We start from the raw sequence: 20,549 nt of genomic DNA, 5'->3' as shown, positions 1-20,549 counted from the left end.
ATCCGCGCCACACGTAGCTTTACCGGATTGTCGTTGCGACTCTTTCCAAAATATTTCCGCGCATACTTATGTGACTGTATTCATCCATTTTAAATTTTGTGTCAAAACTTATTGTAATTTGTTACACCGTGACAAAATTTACAGTATTTTACAATTGCGTTCTACTCGCGGTTTCGGTTCGGAGAGAAACTATCTTGAGCGAGAGAATCAAGGGGAAATCAATGCGAGGCGGCGTGCACTGGAGCTGCGCTCGAGGCCTCGAGCTCAGGGAGGAAGACGAGCCGGGCCCGGGCGCGCTGGGCTACATTTTTTTAGACAATCGTGCTGGGCTGTTTTTTTTTCTGAGAGGATCGTGCTGGCCTGGTTAACTGCTGAGGTGATCGACCAGGGCCCGCCAAGTAAGAGAAAAACCGAGAACAGAGAGTTTGCTGGTCTGGATCTTCGAAAGATGGGTTTGGCCCAGAGAGAGGAGAGGAAAAGAGAGAAGGTAGGCTTTAGCCCAGGATACCAAAGTTACTCTAACCAGACGATGTCTCGCACGTTGTTGCTGAATTTTTTTTTAATATACGTGAGCCCATATTGTTGAGAACATACATGAGTGAAAAAATAGCAACAAAAAAGTATTCAGTGAAAATGTATAAATGTATAATGGAATTGTATGATAGATTATAAATTCTTCACTTAGTGGAATAACTTGATGAAAAGCAGCATGCATGCATGTGCAAAAAAAATGAGTTTTCCACTAAATAGGTGTGAACAAATTAATAGTGTGATGATGTGGCATGATTGCATGTTGAGAAGAATCAAGTAGTGGATTTCTCCTACTTAGATATAGAAGATAATTTCAGAAACATTCAATGAATGCATCACTATATTTATGCAGAGCCAAAAAAATATGGTTAATTTCATATATATCATGCAATTAGGGTGGCTAATGAGCACGCTCGGTTCGTTAAGAGCTCGGATTAGAAATAACACAACAAAAGTGAAATAACAACACAACTCCAAAAGCAAAATAATTTCCAGTAGCCACTCACAAGTGGTGTACGAGACGAGCTCGCTAACGAGCTTAACGAGCGCTCGCCGAGCTAGCTCGTTAAGACCGTTAAGATTAACGTCTGAAAAGGAAGTTCTGTTTGATTCTTTAGTTAACGAACTGAGCCCTTAACGAACTGAGTTAGCGAGCGTTTAATAAGATTGTCGCATTTCGATCTTTTCGTCCAGGCCTACATGCAATCGTAACGAACTTGAAATTGCCACAACAATTTTTATCTTTCAAAAAATGGCACCACAATAGGTCGAAAAGATGCCACCACAATGGCCTGAACTGGTGCAAACCAAACCGTTAGGCCACAAACCCCGAGCCTTTTGATGCCACTAAGGCCGACATGTGGGACCCTCTGGTTTTCTGATGGCACCCGATGGGTTCGGGTACGGGTACAGCTCTACCATACCCGACGATCCGACCCTCAACCGCTACCCGTACCCGTACTCATGGTCGGGTATGAAATTTAACCATACCCGCCACCCGTCACGGGTACGGGTAACCCGCGGGTATTTTTACCCGACCCGCCACCAACAGTAAGTCGCAAAAAAAATCACAGAAGAAAAGCACAAGAAGAAATCGCAGAAAAAAAAATCCTCGAAATCCCTCATCGTCTCCATGCCGCGACATGAATGGCGGCGGCGTGCTGGATCCACGGCGTAGGGGGCTTGATCTGATGGCGGCGGGGGCAGGGTCGGCCGGATCCCACGGCGGCGGGTCCTGATCCGGCGGCGGCGGGGGCACCGTCGGCCAGATCCCACATCGTCGGGTGCACTGCGTACAAGGGCAAGGGTCCACAACGTTGGTCGTCGGTGTAGGGCAGCGGTCGTCGGCGTGAAGGGCCGCAGGAGGAGGCCGCCGCTTCCCTCTTCCTGATGCGCAGCCGACGGCTGCAGACTGAGAAGAGGCGGGGGCGCTAGCCAGAGTGGAGAGTGGAGGAGGCGGGGGTGTTGGCCGGCACGGACTGGAGGAGCAGGAGGAGGCGTGGGCATGTCACGTGTGTGTGCATGGGGCGGCGGAGGGAGCAGGAGGAAGGAGGCGGGGCGCGGGGCGGCTGGTGGAGGAGGCTGGAGGCAGCGGATAGGGGAATAGAGGATGGAGCCTGGCGGCGGGGAGGGGATTCGGGCGAGCGGGGATTGGGGAATTTGGGGATTGGCGTTAGGTCAGTGGGGTTGAGGGTTTATATACTACATGTATTGGGTTGGGCCTTAGGCAAGATTTAATGGGCTTATGTAATGGGCTGGCAACTTAGGTGCGGGTATACGGGTTCGGATAGTCCTGTACCATACCTGTACCCGTCATATACCGTTGGGTACAGAATTTTACCATTTACGTACCCGCGGGTATTTTTTCTTACCATACTCGTATCTTAAACGGGTAAATACCCGTCGGGTATGCGGGTATCGGGTACCCATTGCCATCCGTGTACTCTGGTTGGAAATGTTATCCGATTTTTCGATACCCAGATTATAGGTTTTCTGGTACGGATTAGTAAGATAGTTGGTTTATGTGATAAAATTTCAAAAGTTGTAGTTTTGAGATACCTTTCGTCCAAAAACAGCATTTCTTGATATTTACTGGAACAAATTAAATAGACTTTCTGTTTTACCATCAAATTTTCAGAGACAAACTTCCGTCTGTCACATATTTTCAAATTTTTGGGAAGGCTGAAAAAGAAGGGTGGTGTCACAATCTAGACACCATGCCCTTTTCAAATTGAATCGAAGGCGCTAAGGATTCAACATTAAACAACTTAATTAAAGGGCTGGCAGGTCGTGGTAGTCCACAGATATACATCCTCGTGTGGGCGTTCATAAGAGGAAGGCCCAAGTTTTTTAGGTGTGGTTATGTCTCAAGCGTTTTAATTTTATAAGCAAAATATTTAAATTTCAGTCGACTCATCAAGCTGTTGGATTAAGATTTGGTCGTCATCCAAACTCAACCTCCACATTGTTTGTTTCGAATCTTAAAACACTAACTGAATCCAACGGCTGAGTAATGGACTTATTCGTAACTAAAAATCAGTCATTCGACATGGCAAAACCGTAATTTTTTTACATAGGTTATGTTGGTGTCTTTTATATATTGCGAGGACATAAGTAAGATACTCTGGAGACATCAAGTTAGGTTAGGTGGCTGCTGGTGCCCGATCGATCGGTGGAGATGATGAGGGCCCAGAAATTCCAGTCTCATTGTTCAAGGAAAACAACAGCTGATGCTGACGTTACGATGAAGGTACCCATTCCCCACACGGAAATAAAATAGGAAACTCCACGTACGACATGCGCAAATTGGTGCACCTAACCCAAACAAGATTCACCGTACCACCGGAAAGCTTATATATATATATATATATATATATATATATATATATATATATATATATATATATATATATATATAGACACACACACACACACACACACACATCAGTTAAAGATGTCCAGGGCCTGATGATGTCCTAGCTGAAACACCTGATACTCGTCGAGTTCATAGAAAACGCCATACCCTGTCGGCAAAAAAAATACTTAAGTAAAGACGCCACCATACCAGGGCAAGTGAATGTTTTCATCTTCGAATATATTTTGCGTGTGCATATTTCTGTGATTTAAATTAACAAGCCCGGCCCTCTAACCTTTGGATCTTGTCAAATGGTGTTTTGTCTGCTTCAAATTTGGAATTTTACCCTTCTCCTTACTCTTTGATCTGCTTGGCAGTTTCGAGGTAACTTTCCAGAAAGAAAAAGAGCGTATGTAGCTTTGCTCGAGTCCTCGAGACTTGGGAGCTTTCATGGACCCAAAGACGAGGTTCGGTTTACACGACGGCACGATGCCTTCTTCCACCGGGAATTCGACCGTAGCTTTCAATTTCTGGTCGGTTTGGTAAGCGAGAAAGCCAGAAAGGGACATATTTGTGTCCACTTGTTACCCGGTCACCGGAGCAGAAGAAGTCATGGAGGACGGGCAGTAATCGTATCCTGCATAGGCGAGCGGCGTGCCGAAGCCGCTGTGGCACGGCGGTCCGTGCAAGAGACTTGTTCCGGCACTGACTGCTGCACGTTGTCAAGTTTGAAGGATGGACAAGAGCTCGAGATGGTCAGAATACATGCACGAGATGTACGCACGCTTAATAAGTACCGTACCCAGCTTTGACCCGTACAAAGGCACATACGGTCTTGCTGCCACCAGGACAATATATGTGTGCGTGTGTATTTTTTTTTCTTTCTTCCGTTTCAAATTAGTTACTCCATCTGATTCTAAATTTTTTACTCAAATATAAATGTACCTATTCTTAAAAAGTATCTAGACACATGTAATATTTCGACAACAATTTAGAATCAGAGAGAGTATACATTAGCCTTTTAGACTAAATAAATCAAAGTGACAAAATACTCCTGTACTACTTGATCTTATTTTTCGTATTTTCATGTTTTTTTTTCTTTTCATGCAATTTATTTAGCCCACCTCCCTTCATCCAATAGGATTATAGCATTAATATTATTTGCCTGAAAAATAAGTGCATAATGATCGATAAGCTTTGAAAGTTTAAATGTAAGTGTTCTGAGAAAACTTACAGGGCTTATATGTACAAGTAATTTAAAACAGAGCGGCTCAATTTGAAGGCAGAGGAAAAATGGAACAACTTCGACAGGTGAGCGTGATATAAGTATATATACTTTCACCATCCTCATTTTCTCCAAATTAATTATTTTATTAGCCGTCATCTATTCCACCAATGAATCCCCTCCGGACCCGGTTCTAATTCAAATTTCTTAGAACTTGATCAAGTTTATAGAAAAATCAACTAACATCAGCAACAATAAAGTTACTTTAAATCCGATATGATATACGGAGTATATCTCTATACTATATATTAGTGCATTTGGATTTGGTATTATCTTTATTTCTCTTGGTGCACCTAGAATTTATTTCTTTATTTGGAACGCGGAAATACAAAACACAGAAATAGAAAAAAGGGAATATGATGAAACATAAGATCAAACTGCACGGGTTTAAAAATAAAGGAGCAAAAACGTTTGATCCAAGTCAGCGTTTTGTTTAAGTGATTCACATAGAGAATGTTCTATTCGAATTGTTACCGTGGGTACCTTTGCTCCAAAGAAAAAAATAAAATCAAATAAGAAACAAACCAAACAATACACTACCAAACTTGGATGAAAACGGGACCCGCAATACAGCCCACTTCTAATTTTAATTCTCAAATCTTTTAGATAAGATTTGGTTCAAAAGTTAAATGAGAACTGAATCAAGAATGGACAATAAATGCGATCCTGCTGGCATCCCAAAATTTTGGCTAGAAGATGAAAAATTAAACTAAAAATTCCGCTTGTTTCCAAAACCTTTTCAGTCAAAAATCACAAAATCCTCTCATCTTGTAGCAGCCGCATATTTTCCTCGGGCACGTCGGCAACGACCAAACAGGCCCGAAATCCCCCGGCATAGCTCCCATTCGCCCCGGTCGGTCAGCTCGTAGCGTCTACTCGACGGCTGCAAAGCATCTCCTTTCCTTGGCCGTCGTCCCCCTCGAAGCTCCAAAGCCGCTTGCTCCGTTCGAGTTCTCCTGCGCGGCGCCTCCCTCGTATTTCGCAGCCACTCGGTCCACCTTCTGCAGTTACGCTGGCCGCGGCTGCTGCTCCGGGTCTCTGCAGCTTCGCTTGCTCCTGTGGCTGCGGCGACGAGACGGGCAGGCAGCCCGAGCCGAGGCGGCGCGGCTGACCTGGCGCGAGGTTCCGTGCATTTCGCCTGTGCTTCGCGGATTCAAATCGCATTGTGAGATGGGCGGGGAGCTCTCGGTTGGCGGCGGTTCGCTTTTGAATCAGGGTGGCGCGATGGCGGTGATTCGCTGCGGAATTTGGGCCCGTGCGAGCGCGTGTTGATTGTGCTGTGCCTGATCTCGCGCGTGGAGTTCCTGCCCCAGATTCGTTGCCGTTTTGGTGATCTGCGCACTGCTGTGGAGTATCCAGCGGTGAGTCTCTCTCTCTTTTTTTCCGTGAAAAGAAGTTGTCGGTGGGAGTTTGTGGGGGGTTGTCGCTAGATTTGCGGTGTCTATTTCGTGTTATTTCTGCTGAATAAAAACGGATAGTTTTCGCCGGCGCATTTTCTGTGCCTTTTTTTGATCTACCTGTAAGTAGAACTCGTTTTAGTTGCAGTTTCTTAATGGAGTAAATAAATTCGTTATTTCCCATTAATTTCTAAATATGTGCTGTTTAAACTCGACATCCGTAATCATGTCACAGCGTGGGGATGCCGTAGTCTTAGGTGGGTGCAATATGACATGAAGAGTGCTTGAGATTTGTCGATGGCAATTACATGAGTTCTTACTAGTATGTCACGTGAGATCGGTTCTAACTATTTTAGGGATAATATGTGAGATTGATTACTGTATGCTACTTATAAATACTTGGTTGTATTCTTGTTGACTATTGTTATTTGAGGCATATTTGCAACATGTATGCACGGACCTTTGCATAATTGTGTTACGTGGATGCCTTTGATGCAATCAAAATCTCAGTGCTGTTGTTAAGTACCATCAATTCTTCTTTTACAGGTTAAAGTTCATTGTAGTGCTTCTTCACCTTGGCAGGACACACCAACCTCCCTCTGTCTCCCCGATACACTTCTTTTTGTGGTAATTTGGCTGTAAAGTTTCATCATTACCTGGGGTAATGTTTGTGTGACCTTTAATTCGTTGGTAAGTACTAGACCAAGGTGGAAGTTCAGAAGGAGTTGACTTGACTTTCTGACTTGAATGGTTAGTTCTGAACTGACCATTACACGGTTACATGCTACTTCAGGCTGAAAATATATTGATTTGTGAAACTCAGACCAACTTGTCATATCAGTATTGAGTTATGAAGAAATGGCACGGTGGTTCTGTCATAGTATCTTTGTTCGTAATCTTATTGTTAAGATATGTGATATTGGATAGTCCGCTTGCGGAGAGATCTCTTCAGAATGTCTTCCAACAAAATAGCACGACCCAGTTACACTGGTTAGAAGTTCCAAACCCACCTGCACTTCAGAATCCAGAGAACTTCTCTCAAGTCATATCAACTGAATTGTTAGCTTCCAATCTTTCCATAACAAGAAATCTCTCTGATAGAGAAATACAGTCATTGCATTCTTGGAATCATCTGAGGGACCTAGTAAGTAATGCCCACATCCTACCAGATGGATTGGATGCAATCAAGGAAGCTGGAATCGCATGGAGCAAACTGAATGCAGCACTTGAACAGGATGAATCGATTGTTTCAGTCAATGGAAGCACACAGCACAAAGACAAAGAGAAGCAATGCCCATATTCTATTCGTAGAATGAATGCTACAAGGTTAGGTGATAGATATGTCTTAAAAATTCCATGTGGGCTTATTCAGGGCTCTTCAATAACTATTATTGGAACCCCTGGTGGTCTTCTGGGTGATTTTAAGATAGACTTGACTGGAGCTGCAGTCCCTGGTGAACCAGACCCTCCCATTGTGCTTCATTACAATGTCCGTCTTCTTGGTGATAAACTTACAGAAGATCCTGTGATTGTCCAAAATACATGGACTATAGCTGATGATTGGGGTTCTGAACACCGTTGCCCATCTCCTGATTCGGATGCTAAAGACAGCGCAAAAGGTAGTTTTAATTTCATTGGTCCATATTCTACATTTTTCTCGGGACATGGTGATATCCATGACATTGCATTGTGCATGAGCTACTCCTAAAATCTGTTTCTGCAATTAACAAATTGTATCCACCTTGTTGAGTATAGTTTATATGCCACTATAAATATGCACTATATTGAGGTATTGTATCTGAAAGGTAATATTACTTGTGTGAAGCTTCTGATATCATCATCTGTGTCTACCTTTTCCACCCTTTTATTCGTGTCCATTAATACCTGTAAAACAAAATGGATTCATATATTGGTAAATAATTATTTCTTCCATTTGATCCCACGCTTGACATAGAGTTTTGTTTTCAGTGGATGATTTAGAAAAATGTAGTAGCATGGTGGGCAATGACCAGAAACAATTCTTGGCATCGAAGTTGCATTCTAATGCTTCGAGCATGCAACCTACCAGGAAAATGACTGCAGAACGTAAAAAATATTATCCCTTCAGACAAGGATATCTTGCTATAGCAATTCTCCGTGTTGGAGCAGAGGGGATCCATATGACTGTAGATGGGAAACATGTCACTTCCTTCGCACTTCGAGAGGTGAGTCCTGTATTCCATTGAGTTGTTGGGTAACAAAATATCTGTTACGTCTTATGATCGTCTGTCAAAATTATTCTTCCACACTCTGATCAGGAAACTATTTATCCCCTTGTGTTGAAATATGTTGGCATTGCTAATCATCAAACATTGTTCTTGTTAGCAGGATTTGGAGCCTGGTTTTGTTGGTGAAGTAAGAATTGCAGGAGATATTAAATTGTTGTCTGTGATAGCAAGTGGTTTGCCTACAACAGAGGACTTTGAGCATGTCACTGACTTGGAAATCTTGAAGGCTCCACCTGTCCCCATGGATAAATTGGTTGATCTCTTTATTGGGATATTCTCTACAGCAAATAATTTCAAACGCAGAATGGCAGTTCGCAGAACTTGGATGCAATATGATGCTGTCCGCTCAGGAAAAGTCGCAGTACGGTTCTTTGTTGGACTGGTAAGAATAAAAGACTCACAATATAATATCTCAATAACTCTTATCATGTAGTAGTTCTAGGTATATATATGTCTATATGAGTGCATTTGTCAAAATAATATGTGCATAGCTGCATGTGGATAACAGCATATACAAGGCATCATTTGTGTTATGCATGGTAAACAAAACATGTACCGTGATCTCTTTGTGCGTGTGGTGGGGTGGGGGGTATCACCCGCATGCAACACCTACCACCTTACTGATGATATTTGTCCCTGTTTTGCTTGCATTTGCACCCGATATGTACTTGTGTACAAGTACAACTCACTGCAAGAACACGCTCTTCCCTTAGCACCATGATTTCTTTACTTCTTATAAAGATATGAGTTGGTTGTCGTCTGTTCACTCCATTGAGACTATTCCCTATATGCTAGAAAATGGATGTGATTGCACTCACTCAATTGGTAGATATACGTATCACGATCTTTTGACTACAATTGATTGGATTGATATATATTTTGAGATAATTGTTATTCAGCACAAATTTTGGAAACATAAGGCAAAAGCACATTTAAGCAAATTATGCAAAATAATAATAATAATAAGAATAAGAATAAGAATGATAATATGCCCAACAAAAAAATACTGTAGCAATGCACATGTATTTATCTAGTATGCCTAAAATCTTCAGTGTATTCTGTTGTACATTAGCCTGAATTAGAGATCTCCACTTCATAGTCAGTACTGAGTCCTTTTTTATCTCTTCGTTAAAAGCATAAAAACGAGGTGGTGAATGAGGAGCTCTGGAATGAAGCACGGACATATGGAGACATCCAGTTGATGCCGTTTGTTGATTATTATAGCCTGATTCTTTGGAAGACCATTGCCATTTGCATATACGGGGTATGTATCTGCTGTCTGAATATCTTATTTAGTCGAACGCTGGGACTTCTCCTGCATTTTGAATTTTCTGACATCACTTCTATTGCAGACAAATGTGCTGTCAGCCAAGTATGTGATGAAAACAGATGATGATGCTTTTGTTCGTGTAGATGAGATACTATCCTCACTACATCAAGCAAATATCAGCCATGGACTGCTGTATGGCCGTGTCAATTCTAATTCTCAGCCTCATCGAGATCCATATAGCAAGTGGTACATAACTCCAGAGGTAGCATGTTCTAAACTATACTTTTCTATATAAGTGTTATGCAAACACTTCCTTGGGACATGGAAACTCGTGTTCTGTGAGATGGAAACTCATCTTTAAACTGCTGTGACGGTCATGTGTACTGTGTATTAGTATCATTTATCATGCAGTAGATGCTTAGACAAATGCTTTTGCTTCTATCTCAACCGTCTGATTGTACTCCTGTACTTCACATAGGAATGGCCCGAGGAGAGTTATCCCCCATGGGCACATGGCCCAGGATACATTGTATCTCAGGATATAGCAAAAGAAGTTTACAGGAAACACAAGAGAGGGGAGTTAAAGGTATCGTGACTTCTATAATGTGTAAAAGGCCACCCGTTTTCCGGTCAGACAATGAATTCTCTTGGTTTGAGAGGATATTGAAGTCTGCTTGGAAAAAGTATCATGTTCTCTAGCTGTCTGTTACTGCAGGGGTGAAGGATATTAACTGGGATTTTGACTTGCAGATGTTCAAGCTGGAGGATGTCGCGATGGGGATATGGATCAATGAGATGAAGAAGGAAGGCTTGGATGTCAAGTACCAGAATGACGGAAGGATCTTGGTGGAAGGATGTGAGGATGGGTATGTAGTTGCCCATTACCAGGAGCCAAGGCAAATGATGTGCCTCTGGGACAAATTCCAGAAAACAAAGCGAGGAAGCTGTTGCAAAGAGTAAAACAATCTTCTATATTCTGATGGCTGTTGCCTGCTGACACCTATCACATATGGCAAGCTTGACACAATCCATGGAAGAGGAGCCAGTTAGCCTCTCGTTGATTGTTTCTGATTGTCGACGATAGACAGCCTTTTTTTGGATGTTACCCACTTTTGTATGTCTGCACTCTGGAGTACTTTCAAGGCTAACCACCATAATTTTTTTTGTAGAAGATATAGTAGGTTTCTTCCGTTTTGGCCACAGATAGGAAGGTGTGGCTTCTTGTAACATATCTTACTAGAATGTAGGATTACATTTTTAGGATAGATGAAGAGATCCAGTGTTGCCATTCTTTATCAATGAATGCATTTTGTAGCCGATGTAAAGCTATTGATTGAGAACTGCTCTACAGTACTCTAAAAATACACTCCCTTGCCAGTGCATACCTGGATTTAAGTTACCATGCAGCCCCAGCATTTATAAATCTTCGAGGCTGTGGTTTACGGTTAGCATATCTCACATCAAAGGTTCACAGATGCTGCAAACGAAGATGGTACAATACTCCGTCCATTCTTTTGTTTTATCCTTTTCATCAAGACTGGAACATTTTGCAATCTTTTGTCCCCGTGCAAGAGCAATTTGGCGTTCTTTGGGTTTCCCCGTTGATGGTTTTCAGAATATTCAGGAGCTTTTCACTTCGGCCAAGACCTTTTGCTCTCCAGAACTTCTTCCAGCTTGGGAATTGCTGCAATCTCTGTTCTTTGGAATCTTTGGGTTTCTAGAAATCGCAAAGTGACAATGTTTATTTCTCAATCCCGATGGTTGTCCGTCAGTGTACTGAAAAATCTGGTTGCTTCACCTTAAACAGTCGGAAAAAAAAAGGCAGCTTCCCTCCTTATTGAAGCTTGGCCTGGTTGATTTTCTTTCCTTTTTGTAACACCTTTTTATCAGCTTTGGCTTTTTGATGATTTATAAAATTAAGGTAGGAGACTCCCCTTCCTATTCGTTAAAAAAAAGGTTTTGACCCTCATTCAGAATAAATGTTTCACTCGCTCGCAGTGTATTCTATGTTGCATATGAACCGGCTCATTTTTGCCTCGTTGGAATGCTTGTTGTTGCAATATCTACGCATCCTCACATCCTTCCACCGGAGTAATATGGTTTGAATTTTCGTATGCAAGGTTGCCAAGGAGGATAACCTGCCGCCGGCTGACACAGGCCACGCCAGTAAATTATTATGTTAGGTCAACTCCTCCACTGCACTGGCCACCAAATTAAGCTCCCTTTAAGCTCGATGAAAGATTGAAAGTTTCGCTTGCCACGATTCGCAGGTAGGTAGGTGCATCCAACCCCCAACTCCCCAGCCGCTTCAACACAAAACAAACACCCCACTTATATATGCAAATCAAGTCCAGTCGCTAGTACTCCGTATGAGTTAAATTTTCGGATCTCGCGCTGTACAATAGGAAGGCCTTGCTTACTTACACCTCCTCGAGACAGAGTATTGCAGACATGGCTTACGAGAGGAAGCAGCCGTCGTTGGCCGTGGCTTTGTCGCTGGTCCTGCTCCTGGGCCTGGCCAGCATCAGGCTTTGCCGCGGCGACGTGGTGCAGTTCATCTTCGGCGACTCGCTGTCGGACGTTGGCAACAACAACTACCTGACCAAGAGCCTCGCCCGCGCCGCGCTGCCGTGGTACGGCATCGACTTCGGCAGCGGCATGCCCAACGGCCGCTTCTGCAACGGCCGCACCGTCGCCGACATCATCGGCGACAAGATGGGCCTGCCCAGGCCGCCGGCGTTCCTGGACCCGGCCGTCGACGCGGACGCCATCTTCAAGAACGGCCTCAACTACGCCTCCGGCGGCGGCGGCATCCTCAACGAGACATCCTCCCTCTTCGTAAGCCATCCATCCATCAAATCGATTCTCCTAGGCAGATAGATCACATATAACTTTATAAACGCCCATAATTTGATTTGATTAACTGTGTACGGCATGCAGATACAGAGGTTCTCGCTGTACAAGCAGATAGAGCTGTTCCAAGGGACGCAGGCGTACATGCGGGAGAAGATCGGGGAGGCGGCGGCGGACAAGCTCTTCGGGGACGCGTACTTCGTGGTGGCCATGGGCGCCAACGACTTCATCAACAACTACCTCCTCCCGGTCTACTCCGACTCGTGGACCTACAACGCGGACACCTTCGTGGCCCACATGGTCACCACGCTCTCGGCCCAGCTGAAGCTGCTGCACCAGCTGGGGGCCCGGCGGCTGACCTTCTTCGGGCTCGGGCCCATGGGCTGCATCCCGCTGCAGCGGATCCTGCAGCGGTCCTCCACCGCGTGCCAGGAGTCCACCAACAAGCTCGCCCTCAGCTTCAACAAGCAGGCCGGGGCGGCCATCCGGGAGCTGGCGGCGTCGCTGCCCAACGCCACGTTCCAGTTCGGGGACGTGTACGATTACTTCCAGGATATTATTGACAGGCCGTACATGCACGGGTTTAACAACTCCCACGCGCCCTGCTGCACGCTGGGGAAGATCCGCCCCACGCTGACGTGCACGCCGCTCTCCACGCTCTGCAAGGACCGAAGCAAGTACGTGTTCTGGGACGAGTACCACCCGACTGATAGGGCCAACGAGCTCATCGCGCTCGAGACGCTCAAGAGGCTCAACATCACTGTCGTCGCCAACAGCACCGCCAGCTAGCCTAGCTAGGCCGCCGCCGGCGAAATCCGAAATTTAGTGCATGGGCTCTGCCAGGGTGTTTTGCGTGATTGATGTGCCTGCAGCTTCGATCGGAACCAAATTATCATGTGTTGATTTCTGCAAGGATTGGTGGTGGTATGTACAGGCGCATGTAACAATTTTGTGTCTGTAGGAACTGAGAGCTAAGATGTTGGCTGTCGTTGCACATTCCTGGTTGCCTTCTAACATTAAAATTGCACACAAGTTGGCTGTTGCACGTTCGTGTTTTTTTTCAGTTTTGTCGACCGTTTCTACTGCTTCTTGAATCAACTAAGTCAGATGTTTCCAAAAAAAAAAGAGATTCAGGTATTCTGAAAAAAAAAACACGAGATCGGTTCTCACTCCTCGGCCGTGCTTGGAGAAAAATGACTGCAGTACGATCGACATGGAAAAAGCAAAGCAGAGCTCCCGACTCCGTAGCAAGGAGACAATTCCGAGAGGTCGTCACCTGGGCAAAGCTACTCGTTTGTTTCTCCCCTATACACGCATCTGACTGAGCGTTTGCGGTGGAGATCGGAGCACCGTGCATCCACAAACCAACAAACCAACAGCCATGTCCCAGGACTCCAGCTGCAAGTACAATCATCATCGATCGGTTCACCGCAAGTCTGCAAGGGTTCTTCCTTGTACGCGAAGCCCTCAGCCCCGTTCTGTTTTCCCGTGGATTCAGCTGTTTCCGTGCTGGTCCCGGGATGTCAGAGCAGCTGGGCCTGCCCGAGGAGCTCGCTGTTTCCGTTTCACCGTAGGCGCTTCAAAACCCACGGCTTTTTGCGTGTCCACCCGTGCAGCAGAAGAACAGTCACCAACATGTGGGTCCAGATTTGCGTGGGTCCGCGATGTCAGAGTGATAAGTTCGGGGTCTTTCTGGGGGCCGAACGGGGAAACGGCTACACGCCTCGTGTCCCAGGTGCTCTCTCCGCGGGCCGCGGCCGCAAACCGCAGGCCAACACGCGAGTGCCGTTCGTACCCCAAGCCTGCCCCTCGCGGCTCGTGCCGCCGCCGCCGTCGTCTTCCTCAGCTCCCCCTTTCTTCGGCCCCAGCCGTACGTCACGCACAGAGCACACTCCACTCCACTCCCCCACTGATCCCCCCCTCCCGCTCCCACTCCCCCCGCGTGCGCTGCTGCGCTCTGCTCCCGGCCGCGGCGAGTGCGCGCGCGCGGACCAAACCCGCGCAAAACCCCGATCCCGCCCGCCATGTTGTCGGCGGTCGCGTCCCCGGCTTCCTTCCTCGCGCTCGCGTCCGCGTCTCGCCGGCAGCCGAGGGTGAGCACCGCCCCGCCCCTGCACGCCGGGGCGAACCGGTGTCTGGCGCTGCATCACTGGCCGCCGCCGCAGCGCACGGCCCGGGATGGGGCGGTGGTGCGCGCCGAGGCTGGGGCTGCCGGGAAGAAGGACGCGAGGGGCGACGATGCTGCGCCCGCGGCCGCGAGGCAGCCTCGCTTGCGCCGTGGCGGCGCCGCGGGCAAGGTATATATGTAGTTGCGATGCGCGCGTACACCTCGAGATCGTCGTCCTCGAGAGGTTCCGCTCTCGCTTCCAGTGTTTCTTTACAAATTATAATAACCCACGCGTTCGTACTGTGCAGGTCGCGAAACGGAGGGATCCCGCCGTCCGCCCGGTCGATCGTTACGGCTCCGGCGACGCGGCGGGGACTGCCCACCAGTCCCCGCCCACGCCGAGGCAGGACGCCCCCCAGCCCCGTGTGCCCATCCTGAATGGCGTGTTGGTGAGTGGCGAAGACAAATCTATCGTCACCGCACCACCGACGAAAATAGTGAAAGTCCCGACTCCGGATTCCGGCGCGATCCTTACCGCCAGGAACAAAGCGGCGGAGAGCATTGTCCTAGTCAAGAAGACGCCGCCACCGTCCGGATCAAATTTCGCGTCGTCAGTTTCTGCTCCCAGGTCTAACACTGCTAGCAATGTGGAACTTGTAGAGAAGAAGGGTGCAGAAATTGCCAAGGAAGCTCCAAAGCCGAAGTCTTCGGTTTCTGCTCCTAGGTCTGACATTGTTGGCCATGTGGAACCTGCAGAGAAGAAGGGTGCAGACATTGTCAAGGAAGCTTCAAAGCTGAAGACTCCGGTTACTGCTCCCAGGTCTGACACTGTTAACAATTTGGAACCTGCAGAGAAGAAGGGTGCAGACATTGTCAAGGAAGCACCAAAGCCGAAGACTCTTCCACCCCCTGCAGCGCCCACTGTACAAGAGGCAGCTTGGGATTTCAAGAAATACATTGGTTTCGAGGAGTCTGCGGAGGTGAAGGATAATGGCTTGGCAGCTGCAGATGGCGCAGGTTCCTTTGAAGATCACCAGAATAACCATTCCGGACCTTTGGCTGGGGAGAATGTCATGAACGTGATCGTGGTGGCTGCTGAATGTTCACCCTGGTGCAAAACAGGCATGGAGACATCGCCTCTTTAGTCTCTGCTTTTGTTCGAACAACTCTGCTTCATTTACTAATATGAACAACCGTTGTGTTGCATAGGGGGTCTTGGAGATGTTGCGGGTGCTTTGCCCAAGGCTTTGGCAAGGAGAGGACATCGTGTTATGGTACTACTCACTTTCATATTAATTCTGATGAGTCCATATGTTCAGATATACATTTTGAATGAAATGCAAGATAGATTGATCTTTTATGTACATAAACATGTTACTCTTAATGCGTAGCACTCCCTCCGTTCCTGAATACAAGATGTCAAGATGTTCTAGCTTTGTCCCAAGTTAAACCTTTTAAAGTTTGACCAAGTTTATACAAAAATCTACAAGCATCTATAGCTCCAAATTAGTTTTATTAAATCCATCGTGATATATATATATATATATATATATATCTTCATAGTATACTTATTTGATATTGTAGATATTAGTATATTTTATTATAAAATTTGGTCAAATTTGAAGAAATTTAACTTAGGACAAAGCCAGAACATCTTATATTTAGGAACGGAGGTAGAACTTGTTATTCTTAGGTCTAATAGGTATGTATAACTCTTCCTTTAGGCACCTTTACTATTAGGTCTAATAGACATGTAACCCTTAGGCACCCTATGTAGTCAACGATCCTGCACATTGATTATTTAGCTAATGGAAAGAGGGTAGTTGCCCTTTAAATTGTGTGTAACCTTAGGTTTACAAATGTGCTACTCTGCAGCACACTTCTACACGTTTTTATGCAAGTTTAGACCCCCATAATGTGCAATTGCTTGACTTAGAAATACTTCTCGGTCGACTGAGAAATACCCAATCTATTTTTCTTAATCCAAGACATTATATGGAGGTTTGGATCATGTTCTTGTGAAATTCTCATTTCCTAATCTCATTCAGTTGATTTTTACCATCATAACTGTATGTGGGCCACCTGATGAACCTGTGGGATCTTTTTCATTTTGCCTGATTAATGTGGTACTTCCCTCCGATCCTAAATTCTTGTCTTGTCATGCTTTTAGTTCAGATTCTTGTAACTAAAAGCACGACAAGAATTTAGGATCGGAGGAAGTATCTTTTTCTGATTAATATGAGAATTCTGTTCCTCAAAATTAAGGAGAGTTTTGTGTACCATGTGTTGTTTAGATATTTAGGAAGTCATAGAATGAAATTATGCAAAGCAATTTCTAAAATTAGAATGCTTACAGTCAATAGAGAAATATCCATAACTGCCATTGGGTTCGAAATATATGCATGTCATGATTCATGAATCTGGATAATTAGATGGGCACTCTCGTCTTCTTAAATAATGGATTGAAGCCTTTGGACTCCGGTTAAAAAAAAACAAGCACATGTGAGGAAGGTAGGCAATGGAGAATGGCCGAAACTAAGGTGGTATATAAGATGTTCGCCACTCCGTGGGGGTTGTGCGGAGTTAGCTCTGGGTCTGCTTATTGTCCTTCTTGCCAGCAGATAGTTTCAGGACATTGCAGGATATTAGTCTGTATATGTTGACTTCTTAATTCACGATTGACAGTTATCCTGGATGTTCTTTAAAAATTAATAATAGGAAATAGCTATGATAAAAAAATGAACCACAAATTATTCAGAATCTAGAATCGGGGACTCCTGGCTAGACTTCGATGATATGAAGTCTTAAACTTCACGATAATTGAAAAATGCTTCTTTCTACCTTAGGTTGTTGTACCAAGGTATGGGGACTATCAAGAAGCCTATGATCTCGGAATCCGGAAATACTACAAGGCTGCTGGACAGGTATGCCAATAATGCAATCAGAGGGGAGCTGAAATATCAAAGTTTAATGTCATAACATTTTTTTTTATGTTACTTTGTTTTATCCTGCAGGATTTGGAAGTGAACTATTTCCACGCATACATCGATGGTGTTGATTTTGTGTTTATTGATGCTCCTCTCTTCCGACACCGTCAAGGTGACATTTATGGGGGGAGCAGACAGGTAAATCTTCTACTACATTGCCCTGATTAACAAATAACACAAGCCAAGGCCTAATGACTGGCATATCATTACCTATTCCATTTCAGGAAATTATGAAGCGCATGATATTGTTCTGCAAGGCTGCTGTTGAGGTATCCTCTCCAACTTCCATTGACAGATGATTGCCACTATGCATTTACATATATGTGTAGTTCATATCGATTCATAATATCTTGTAAAGTGCATACCAAGGAAAATATGGCTACTCCTAAATGTACCCTCAGTCCGAGTACACGCTTTTACGTTTAAACTAATCTACTGTGAATGATCTTTAAATTATGGCTACTCCATCGCTGTTATGGTAGGAGTTTCCATTTCACCTAGATGTTGTTCTCTTATAGGAGTTCATACTATTCACCACTTCTTGATAGCAGAAACAGCATTTCCACCTACATATTGTTCTGTTATAAGAGTTATATACTTCTAATTTCCATCCAGTGTAGAAATTTCTCAGTTGGTGTAGCATAGGTTTAAAAATACCGGACTATCTTTTCTATTCATCCATAATTTGCAGGTTCCTTGGCATGTTCCATGTGGCGGCGTACCATATGGGGATGGAAATCTGGTGTTCATCGCAAATGATTGGCACACTGCACTACTACCAGTCTATCTGAAAGCATATTACAGAGACCATGGCTTGATGCAGTACACCCGCTCTGTTTTGGTGATACATAACATCGCTCACCAGGTTCTTTTTCTCCTAATCTTGGTTTTTCTATAATATTACTTTGTTCGAGAAACTAAATTGCTTGTGGAATTACTATGGTTTATAAAAGTTATGCAGCATTGACATGCTAAATTATGTGATTCGGTCAATTTGATTTCCTTCAGAATTCGTTGGGTTGAACTTTTTGTGTGTGTCGTATGTAGGGCCGTGGCCCTGTAGATGAATTCCCATTCACCGATTTGCCTGAGCACTACCTGGAGCACTTCAAACTGTACGACCCAGTCGGTGGTGAACATGCCAACTACTTCGCCGCCGGCCTGAAGATGGCGGATCAGGTTGTCGCTGTCAGCCGTGGATACCTGTGGGAGCTGAAGACGGTGGAGGGCGGCTGGGGGCTGCACGACATCATACGCCAGAACGACTGGAAAATAAACGGCATCGTGAATGGCATCGACAACAAGGAGTGGAACCCGGAGGTGGATGTCCACCTCCAGTCAGACGGCTACACCAACTACTCCCTGAGGACGTTGGACGCCGGCAAACGGCAGTGCAAGGCCTCCCTGCAGCGTGAGCTGGGCCTGCAGGTCCGCGACGACGTGCCGTTGATCGGTTTCATCGGGCGGTTGGACGGGCAGAAGGGCGTGGAGATCATCGGGGACGCGATGCCATGGATCGTGAGCCAGGACGTGCAGCTGGTGATGCTGGGCACCGGGCGCAGCGACCTGGAGCAGATGCTACAGCACTTCGAGTGGCAGCACAAGGACAAGGTGCGCGGATGGGTTGGGTTCTCCGTGCCGATGGCACACCGGATCACGGCGGGCGTGGACGTGCTCGTCATGCCGTCGCGGTTCGAGCCGTGCGGGCTGAACCAGCTCTACGCGATGGCGTACGGCACAGTCCCCGTGGTGCACGCCGTCGGCGGGCTGAGGGACACCGTGTCGCCGTTCGACCCCTTCGGCGACTCCGGGCTCGGGTGGACCTTCGACCGAGCCGAGGCGCACAAGCTCATCGAGGCACTCGGCCACTGCCTCGACACGTACCGGAACTACAGGGAGAGCTGGAGGGGTCTCCAGCAGCGCGGCATGTCGCAGGACTTCAGCTGGGACCACGCCGCGCAGCTGTACGAGGACGTCCTTGTCAAGGCCAAGTACCAGTGGTGAAACAGCGGTAGCGGATCCAGCGGCTTGCCTGCGCTGCGCCCATGACAGGGGTCGCAATGTACATTGCTTACTCGATAGGCCATGCAGGAACTTGCCAACAATGTCGATCGTGTCATCAGACTCATCCTTGATGGTGGAACAGCCAGCGTCCGCGAGATGTAGTGACCTGAGGCGTGTGATAGGCTTCGGACTGGGTTCGCAGCACAGTGCAGTTGAGTGGAGGTAGAGATAGAAGAAGCGTTCGATGTTGCAGGTACATCATCAGTACATGGGAAGTTATCTTGATAGTGTAATTTGCTATATGTTGTGCGCATTGTTAAATTGTTACTCCGTTCCAAACTATGAGATGTTATAGCTTTGTCCTAAGTTATTTTAGAAGCTTGACCAACGGCCTGGTGATTCTAGATGAACACGTGGAACAAGTTTAGACACTATTTTAGTGTTTCACAAGTAGTACAACTAAATTCCATGAACGGATCATATGTTTCGTTCGTGTGTCCTTGGCGATGACATCTTGACAATGAATACAACGTGCATACAGGATAAAAGTCTCCCAGTTCTAGCCTTCACAATCTACATTGGAGAGCAAGTTGGTGCTTTTGCTTTGCGGATCACTTCTCAATCCGATGGTTGGTTGCCTTGGTGCTTTGGTTTGTCTCCTTTCTGTAATGTCGACAGTACGTGGTGCCGAGTTTGTTATGGTCATTGGCTCTTCCTTTCTGTAATGTCGTGCTCTTGGTATTATTACCTAACGTAATCGGATGATGAAGCAACGGTTCACCATCTTGCTATGCAAAGGGTATGTATGTACCCTTCGATTTAGGTCTTATGTGTTAGGGTGGGCGGCTCATGTGATTGAAATCTACTACTCCGTGAAAGCTTAGTCTAGCTTATGTGGGGTTTACAATTTTTAACGGATGCTGGAAAGGAGGACTAATTTGTTCAAGAAATCGGTACTGCTCGGTCGGACAGGATTAATGATTAATCGGATTTT

General features: G+C 45.8%; 3 protein-coding genes across 4 annotated transcripts; all 3 read left to right on the top strand.

The window, feature by feature from the left end:
* The first annotated feature begins 5,475 nt into the window (after positions 1-5,475).
* On the top strand, positions 5,476-11,003 carry LOC100833777 (beta-1,3-galactosyltransferase GALT1). Of its 2 annotated transcripts, XM_010229525.3 has the most exons (9): positions 5,476-6,031; positions 6,614-6,757; positions 6,861-7,686; positions 8,036-8,271; positions 8,435-8,716; positions 9,470-9,598; positions 9,687-9,866; positions 10,083-10,190; positions 10,355-11,003. In XM_010229525.3, the coding sequence occupies exons 3-9, from the start codon at positions 6,918-6,920 to the stop codon at positions 10,562-10,564; spliced, it is 1,914 nt and encodes a 637-aa protein (XP_010227827.1). In that variant the 5' UTR covers positions 5,476-6,031; positions 6,614-6,757; positions 6,861-6,917; the 3' UTR covers positions 10,565-11,003. The 2 variants fall into 2 exon arrangements, with proteins under 2 accessions (XP_010227827.1, XP_003564048.1); XM_003564000.4 differs by having other exon boundaries at positions 6,650-7,686.
* An 883-nt stretch (positions 11,004-11,886) lies between these two features.
* Positions 11,887-13,502, top strand: LOC100833470 (GDSL esterase/lipase At1g74460). Its single transcript, XM_003563999.4, has 2 exons — positions 11,887-12,442; positions 12,545-13,502. The coding sequence occupies exons 1-2, from the start codon at positions 12,056-12,058 to the stop codon at positions 13,244-13,246; spliced, it is 1,089 nt and encodes a 362-aa protein (XP_003564047.1). The 5' UTR covers positions 11,887-12,055; the 3' UTR covers positions 13,247-13,502.
* A 689-nt stretch (positions 13,503-14,191) lies between these two features.
* LOC100835372 (soluble starch synthase 2-2, chloroplastic/amyloplastic) lies at positions 14,192-19,989 on the top strand. The gene is made up of 8 exons (XM_010229523.3): positions 14,192-14,754; positions 14,873-15,686; positions 15,774-15,838; positions 17,411-17,488; positions 17,579-17,689; positions 17,776-17,820; positions 18,243-18,416; positions 18,599-19,989. The coding sequence occupies exons 1-8, from the start codon at positions 14,482-14,484 to the stop codon at positions 19,553-19,555; spliced, it is 2,517 nt and encodes an 838-aa protein (XP_010227825.1). The 5' UTR covers positions 14,192-14,481; the 3' UTR covers positions 19,556-19,989.
* The last annotated feature ends 560 nt before the right edge of the window (positions 19,990-20,549 follow it).

The sequence above is a fragment of the Brachypodium distachyon genome, chromosome 1 (genome assembly GCF_000005505.3).
Source record: "Brachypodium distachyon strain Bd21 chromosome 1, Brachypodium_distachyon_v3.0, whole genome shotgun sequence".
In the NCBI taxonomy this organism is placed as follows: Eukaryota; Viridiplantae; Streptophyta; class Magnoliopsida; order Poales; family Poaceae; genus Brachypodium; species Brachypodium distachyon.
Note: the sequence above shows the minus strand (reverse complement) of the source record. Positions and strands in the feature narration are given on the sequence as shown.